The 8,558-nt window shown below is 46.7% G+C and overlaps 1 protein-coding gene across 1 annotated transcript; it reads right to left on the bottom strand.

The window, feature by feature from the left end:
• Positions 1-2,303: 2,303 nt before the first annotated feature.
• On the bottom strand, positions 2,304-6,636 carry LOC135715415 (uncharacterized). The gene is made up of 2 exons (XM_065238696.1): positions 2,502-6,636; positions 2,304-2,434 (listed from the first exon to the last, which is right to left on the bottom strand). The coding sequence occupies exons 1-2, from the start codon at positions 6,634-6,636 to the stop codon at positions 2,304-2,306; spliced, it is 4,266 nt and encodes a 1,421-aa protein (XP_065094768.1).
• Positions 6,637-8,558: the final 1,922 nt, after the last annotated feature.

Genomic DNA, 8,558 nt, shown 5'->3' with positions numbered 1-8,558 from the left:
TTGCTGATTTTAGACTTGATGAAAGATCAGGAAACATTCCAGCAAAATAATGCTGCTGATTTTTCCAACTTCTGTCAAAATGACAACCTTTTACTGAAAATCAGCAATCTTTACTGATCTTTCTGCAATTAAAAATTTTGACATTTGGCAGCATTTTGCTGATTAAACAATTAAATTCATTAAATCAAACTTGTTTTCACTATATGAGCTTCCAGCTTCTGTAAATATACGAATAATAAAGATCAAATCGCCAGACTCCTTTCCAAGTATCGTTTATTAAATACTAGCTGAGTGTGCCCGGTCTTGCTCGGGATTCAATATTAACTTGAGTTTATGCGCCGATTTAAAAAAAAGCATGCTATATTGTACGTAGCCCCCCCCCCTATTATCTAAGGGGCTACCCCCTATGATTATCTCCTTATACCCCACACTCGCCCCCACATGCCTAATTTGGTTCCATTTGCTTGATTAGTTCTCGAGTTATGCAGAAATTTCTGTTTCATTTGTATGGGAGCCCCCCCTTACACAAGGGGGAGGGGTCTCGAACCATCATAAGAACCTTCCACGGCCCCAAAAACTCCTGTATACAAATTTTCACGCCAATCGGTTCAGTAGTTTCCGAGTCTATAAGGGTCAGACAGACAGACAGACAGACAGAAATTCATTTATATATATATATATATATGTAGGATACCTGGACCGGTTTATAGCTCGGTGGATGGGTTGGGATGTTCGATGAAGTGATGGTTATTCTTCCGTAATGGTCACAGCACAGAAAACTACTTTTTTTATTTAACACCACTCTTTACTAACAGGACTCTACCAATTTACATTTATTACATTTAACATTTAACATTTAACACTAAATTGGTCACGCAGGACCGTCTTCGACCTTGTATTACTTAACACTAATTTTGACCTGCCACTACTCCTAAAACAAAACCTGAACCAAACAATCTGTGGTGAATTTACACATATACAAAATACATCTTCACCGAAATTCTCTCGCGCTCACCAGCTATCGGCTACCGATCCATCGGTTGCATCGATGACGTCAATGTAAGTGCCATCGAAAGGGAAAGTGATCTCCCTTGTTCATCTGGCTGACCGTCGACCGATTGGCGAAACAAAGGACATCCAAAACAACAGTCTGCCGTACTGCTGGTCGGTTGAGATGGTGTGTTTTAGGGTGGTCCTCGCAGACATTCTCACCCACCCTGAAATGTTGATTTCTGAACCTGAAAGAAAACAAAATCCTCTTCGATTGGGACGGGAAAGGGTAAGGTGCGCACTTCAATTCTCGCCGGTAGCCATTTCAGGAACTGGAAACAGACAAATATTCTCGACTGCTCGTTTCAACTCTCCAGATGATGTCTTCAGAGTTACGACTCTCACGACACCATCAGCACCCGGGTGTGCATCCACGATGCGGCCCATGCGCCATCGAGTCGGTGGTTGATTTTTGTCCTGAATAACAACCAGTCTTCCAACTTCAAACAAGACAGGCCTAGTCCAACTCTTGGACCTACCTTGTAATTGACAGAGGTACTCTCTCTTCCATCTGTCCCAAAAATGCTGTAGATGCTGCTGAACCAATTGATAGTGTCTTAAGCGGTTCGTGGGTACCAACCGTACGTCCGGTTCGGGAAGTGATTGTAATGAACTGCCAACCAGGAAATGTGCCGGGGTAAGAGGCTCAAGATCATTAGGATCATCTGACATCGGAATCAGCGGCCTGGAATTCAAGCAGCCCTCTACTTGAACTAGAAACGTGAACATGTCTTCGTGTGAAACAGGATTGGAACCGATGACCCGTAACATGTGATGTTTAGCTGATCGTACCGCGGCTTCCCACAATCCTCCAAAATGTGGGGAACCGGGAGGATTAAAATGCCAAGTAATCCCTTCGTTGGCACAGAACCTGAATACGTCTTGTCGATGATCAGTATCCTTCCATAGACGAAAGAATTCCTCCAGCTGGTTTCGAGCTCCAACGAAATTCGTACCATTGTCCGAATACAAATCGGTACACCTTCCTCTGCGTGCGATAAATCGTCGGAGTGCTTGCAGGAACCTTTCTGTGGACAAATCGGACACCAATTCCATGTGCACGGCCTTCGTGCACATACACACAAAAATGGCTACGTAGGCCTTCACAGCAGCTTTACGTGGGGCTGGCCGTAAATAGACCGGACCAAAGTAGTCCACTCCGGTTTTGGAGAACGGACGAGAAACCGTGACCCTCGATGTAGGTAGTTCTCCCATGAACTGCTGTATTTGTTTTGGCTTCGACCTGAAGCACGTTACACATTGGTGGACAACCTGCCTTGCAACGTTTCTTCCTCCGAGAGGCCAGTAGCGTTGCCGAACCGTTCCAAGCAGAAGTTGCGGACCGGCGTGGAGCAAACGAAGATGGTAATGTTCAAAGACCATCCTGGTTAACCGGTGTCTTGCTGGAAGAATCATGGGGTGTTTGGCGTCGTCAGGCTCGTTCGAATTACGCAAACGTCCACCGACTCTTAGAATGCCATTCTCGCAAACATAAGGATGATACCAGCGAAGTGGAGACGTTCTACTGACAGGTTCCTTCTTCCGAACGGCTCGTAGCTCAGCCGGAAATACCTCTTCCTGTACCTTTCGTATCAACGTATATTCTGCTTGCCGTAGCTCTTCCGCTCTTAGAAACCCAGTTGGACGATTTTCCGGTGTCTGAAGCGATCGTATCAACCGCAGCCAAATAGAAACGCGACGAATCAACGTCGTGTAGGAGTTCGATGTGGAGATGAACCCTTCGTTGAAATCAGCAACTGCTGACGCTGTAACGACAATTGTAGTACGCCTTCTTTCTTCCTCTCCTTCTTCTGCCGGAGCAGGATCCGAAATTGGCCAGTTGTTCCGCTCTTTAGTTAACCAGCTCGGTCCATGCCACCAGAAGTCATTGTTGATGATATCCTTCGGTCCTATTCCCCTCGAAATCAAGTCTGCCGGATTGTCAGCACCTGCTACATGTCTCCAGTCACAACCTTCTGTGATCGCCTGGATTTTAGCAACCCTATTTGCGACAAATACTGACCACGTAGACGGAGGAGCCTGGATCCATCGCAAAGCACACGTAGAATCCACCCAAAATGTTGTGTCGCCTTGAAGATTTGTAGCTTCACGTACCTTTTCGAAAAGTTGAGCAGCAAGCAATGCACCGCTAAGCTCCAACCTCGGTATGGATTGAGTTTTAAGAGGAGCGACCTTGGATTTCGACGATAGGAGTCTAACCTTCATATTCCCGTCCTGATCTTGACTTCGCACGTAGAGGCATGCACCATATGCCTTCTTCGACGCATCCGAAAAACAATGGACCTCTACCTTCACTGCGTTGGGAATGATCACGCAACGATCTATCCGAATTTCGTTAAGGATGTGTAGCTGAATATGAAGTTTTCTCCAGGACTCACCCACCGTCGAAGGTAACGGCTGGTCCCAATCTAACTTCTTGCCATTTTCATCTTCCAACGTCCATAAAAGCTGCATGAACACCTTTGCAGCTGTCGTTGTAGCACCGATAAATCCTAGCGGATCAAACAACGTAGCGATGATCGACAAAACCTTGCGTTTGGAGAGAATTTCATCGGAATCGACCGCGGGAACATCAAGCTGGAAGCGGAAGACATCTTTTCCGGGCAGCCAAGTTAAACCTAAAGCCTTTACTGACGGATCTGGATCGAGATTGATGCCGTCCGCCGGACGAATCGCTAGATTGTCGTCGGAGATATCGTGCAGGACCTCTGCACAGTTGGATGCCCATTTCCTGAGCCGAAAACCACCGCTACTCGTCATCTTATCCAGTTGGTTCTGCAACTTCTTGGCCTCTTCTAGGTTGTCGCAACCGGTGATGACATCGTCCATATATGTATCCTCTGTGATTGCCTTGACTGCTAACGGATATCGCCTTCCTTCATCCATCGCTAATTGGTTGAGTGAGCGAGTTGCAAGGAACGGAGCCGGTTTTGTTCCATAAGTGACGGTGTTTAGCTCGTAAATTTCAACTTCCTCTGATGGTGAACGACGCCAGAAGATGGACTGGAGTGGTCGATCAACAGAAAGAACAAATATCTGACGGAACATTTTTTCCACGTCAGCAACTAGCATTATCTGCTTCGTACAGCAGCGCAGGATGATGGATCGAATGTCCTGCTGTATTACAGGCCCTACCAGTAATGCGTCATTCAACGACAGTCCCGTAGACGTTTTGCATGAAGCGTCGAACACCACACGGACCTTGGTGGTGGTGCTGGCCTCTTTTACTACCGGATGATGCGGAAGAAAACAGCGTTTGATCGATCCTTGGTCATCTATGACCTTCCGCATGTGCCCCAATTGTACGTACTCCTCCATGAAGGCGACGTACTGATTCCGGTGGTTTACGTCCTTAGAAAGCCTTCGCTCGGTGCCTAGAAAACGTCGGAATGCGATCTCCTTAGACTCGCCCAACCGAGAAATGACGTTTTCATCTTTGGGAAGCGATACAGAGTACCTGCCATCCGCTCCTCGCTGTACTGTACTCGAAAAAATAGCTTCACAGCGAGTCTCTTCCGGGGAATAATTGTTCTTGGAGTCTACCTCCTCCATGGACCAGAAACGAGTAAGTAGTTCCTCCAAGCGACCCGTACTTGCAGTGTTGCAGTTGATATGCAAACCCTGATTTCCTTCTGCGAATCCTCCGCTGACAATCCAACCGAAAACGGAGTCCTGTAAGGTCGGAAGTCGCTCTCCAAATGAGATCTTCCTGCCAGAGTCGAAGAAGTCGAAAAATGCTTCAATTCCCAGAACGAGATCCACTCCCGACGAGACACAAAATGATGGGTCAGCGAGCTCGATTCCTTCCGGTATCGCCCAGCCGGTGATGTTGATGCTAGCGGTTGGTAGGTTGGCTGTTACCTTCGGAAGTACCAGGAAGGCCATCTGGCGCGAGAATTCCGACAGCCGGGAACGAATCGTTACCACAATCCTTTGTTTGACCTTGGATGCTGCCTGACCAATGCCAAGAACCGAAATATCCACCTTGCTACGAGAAACCCTTAAACGCTGGCTGAGATGTTCGGTGATAAAGTTACTCTCCGATCCTGAATCGAGAAGAGCGCGAGCTAGCATCCTATTGCCGTCGTTATCCTGAACAACGACAACTGCTGTCGCCAATAAAACCTTCGACGAGCATTGGTGCACTGTGCCGGCTACCAAGCTGTCAGTAGCTGCCAGGTTAGCTACTTGGGGAGGAGCGATATTGGATACCGATTGAGTGGAAGTAGACATAGCTTCTGGAGTTTCCTTGGCCACGTTGCTGCCTTTGGTTGGTGCCCTTGGGTTGGAGTCCCTTTCAGGTTTAAAGCAGACCAACGTGTGATGTCGTCCCTTACAATTCCTGCAGGAATACTTCGACTGACATTCCTTGGCTTGGTGGCCCTGTCTGAAGCAATTCCTGCACAACGAATTCGACCGTAGCAACGAATCTCTATCCGTCACTGACATTCGTTGAAAAGTGCCACACTGGAACAGAGGATGGTTCCCAGTACAGGCTAGGCATCGCACTCCGGAAGCTTGGACGGAATTGAAACTAGACTTCACTGCAGAGCCCTTATGCCTAGATGGAGGTAGATGGGATGATTTGGTAGCATCTGCAACCTTGGAAGGTAAGGATTCCAGAATACGAACTCGTCGTTGGAGAAATTCTGTGAGTTCCTTCAGTGTATCCTGATCTTTAGTCGAAGAGAACTCTTCCCAGCTGCGACGAGTGGATGGATCTAAGCGAGACGTCAACAGATTCACTAGTAGGAGGTCCTTGTAGTCGACCGGTTGTACGATCTGGTCCAAAGTTTGCACGACCTTCTCGAAACCTTCGACTAAAGCGTGCAGTTCAAAGGCGGATTCCTTGGTGAGGCCGGGTAATTTGAGGAGAGATTGAATTTGCCGCTTTTTCAATAGCTTGCTGTTGTTGTACCGCTTGATCAACATTCCCCATGCGACCTGGTAGTTTCCAGCTGTGATCTGGAGCGAATCGATCAAAGTTTTCGGTTCCCCTTGTAGACAACCCTTTAAGTAATGAAACTTTTCCACGTCGGGCAGATCTGTCTTCCAATGGATCAAGGAAGTGAACAGATCCCGAAAACTTAACCAGTCTTCTATCTCTCCGTTGAAGGTTTGCAGCTTAATCTGCGGTAGTCTGACACGATCAAGCGTGACTGACGTTGGAAGATCACCGCGGATGGATTGATTCAAACTAGCTGGTTCCTGCCTTTCCTTAACCTGATCTGTTAAAATTGACTTAACCTCATAGTAACGGTCACTAAACTCTTGTCTCTGCTTATCAAGTGTACTACCGCTTTCGAGTGGATCATCACCCTCTTCATCTTGCTCTTCGAAATCGTCGTGAGATTGGATTTCCACTAGAGTTACACCATACCTCTCCCACAGGTCATCGATTTTCTCCAGCCGAAGCAGGATTTGGGTGGAGGAAGTAGATTCCTGGATTTTCTCGGCGAACCGACGGATATCGTTGAAAGCGGAGTCAATCTGCTTCAATTTGGTCATCAGCAGCTTCAAACCCGATGTCTTCTTAGTAGACGACGACTTCTTGGAAGGCGCCATTGTTCCTCAACACGGTGGTAGCGAATGTGGGATGAAATAAAGAAGTGATGTAGTATTCCGCGGAGTCCCTTTGCTTCGGCGGACACACACTATTCTGACTTAACTGACCTTAGCAACAGAAGACTTCGCCAAAGAATGTTCAGCAATACCAATCAGTCTGCTTCAGAGATACACCACGCAATATTGACGATAGTTGATTCTTGTTAACTCGTGGGTCGAACGGAGAGGAGAGGAAACCAGCATGTAGTAAGCAAAAAAATCCAGCCTCGACTGGACATATACAGTGGCAGCTCACCTGGAGAAACCAAACAGCTTCGCTATTGTCCAATCGGTTGAATGGGTGCCCAAATCGATTAATTATCAATGGTAGGCAAAATCAGCAAATCAAGTTGTGACGTCACCATTCTTCGAAACTCCAAACGATTATTAATGATGATTTAGGAGAAGAGGAGGAAATCCAAATGTAGCATCAAAAGTATTCGGCTTCGGCCGGGCATATACTGCGGCTAACTCACCCAGAGAAACCAGCGGCGGTAAAAACCCAGCAACGAATCCAGCGACGTAATCAAATCGATAAAGGTGTGCAAAATGATCGAAATCTCGGTAGCCAAATCAGGGATACGTCCACAATAATTGAAGAGGATGTAAATTCAATTAAAACGTGTATTTCTGCTGCCCAAGCTTAGGCAGACATATACCTAGTTCTATTTCACTAACCTGGACGAAATACGATGGCGCTTCCTCTTCTTGTGAATTTCCTCGTGGTCTACGTTGACTCGGATGCTCAAAATGGCCACAACCAGGGCCGATGGTATTTTATATTGATGACGGCCACAACCAGGGCCAAAGGTTGTTTCAGCTGAATGGTTGCGACTGAAGTGCTAGCCAGAAATAACGACAGTTGCCAGTAACCAATAAAGATGCAGCACAGTAGTACGGAATCCTCGAAGAATAGGATTGTCCTCACCGATACCGGTTGATTATCGTCGGTCCAAATATTAACGGTCGAAGAGTGTTAAGTCCAGAGAGGGTTCGAAAAGAGGTGTTAGAATCACGACTAACTAAACTTCGGTAGGACATACACTAATTTTATAATTACCTGGAGAAACAGAAATCCAATTCCGGTTAGTGTCCAGTCCACACCGAAAGCCGTTCGAACATGTCCAGCGGAAATCCAAAGTCCACAGTCAGTGTCCAGAGTTCTATGGCGCTTACCCAAGCGACGCGCAAACTCGTTGACAATGGATCCCTTGATGCCCTTTGACACCACTAGCGATGGCGATGATCCAATTATGCCTCGCTAATTACTCCGCGAAATGATGGCGACACTCCTTTCTTCCGCGGAACACAATGAAACGATTGTTGGATGGTATGCGGCTGTTTCCAAAGTCCTGTGGCGCCGATCGAGCTTTGAGTCCTTGTCTGGCACGGTCCTTAGGCATCCGGCTCGAAGGACCAAATATGTAGGATACCTGGACCGGTTTAAGCTCGGTGGATGGGTTGGGATGTTCGATGAAGTGATGGTTATTCTTCCGTAATGGTCACAGCACAGAAAACTACTTTTTTTATTTAACACCACTCTTTACTAACAGGACTCTACCAATTTACATTTATTACATTTAACATTTAACATTTAACACTAAATTGGTCACGCAGGACCGTCTTCGACCTTGTATTACTTAACACTAATTTTGACCTGCCACTACTCCTAAAACAAAACCTGAACCAAACAATCTGTGGTGAATTTACACATATACAAAATACATCTTCACCGAAATTCTCTCGCGCTCACCAGCTATCGGCTACCGATCCATCGGTTGCATCGATGACGTCAATGTAAGTGCCATCGAAAGGGAAAGTGATCTCCCTTGTTCATCTGGCTGACCGTCGACCGATTGGCGAAACAAAGGACATCCAAAACA

The sequence above is a fragment of the Ochlerotatus camptorhynchus genome, unplaced genomic scaffold, assembly GCF_037179485.1.
Source record: "Ochlerotatus camptorhynchus isolate MF236.1 unplaced genomic scaffold, CSIRO-AGI_Acam_v1.1 ptg000895l, whole genome shotgun sequence".
Taxonomy (NCBI): Eukaryota; Metazoa; Arthropoda; class Insecta; order Diptera; family Culicidae; genus Ochlerotatus; species Ochlerotatus camptorhynchus.
Note: the sequence above shows the minus strand (reverse complement) of the source record. Positions and strands in the feature narration are given on the sequence as shown.

What these genes read in the sequence shown, in the direction of transcription:
- LOC135715415 (XM_065238696.1), bottom strand. Translation starts at nt 6,636, where the DNA reads ATGGCGCCTTCCAAGAAGTCGTCGTCTACTAAGAAGACATCGGGTTTG. An exon ending in AAGAGTCGGTGGACGTTTGC is followed by an intron (nt 2,435 to 2,501) that starts GTAATTCGAACG and finishes CCGGTTAACCAG; the next exon opens with GATGGTCTTTGAACATTACC.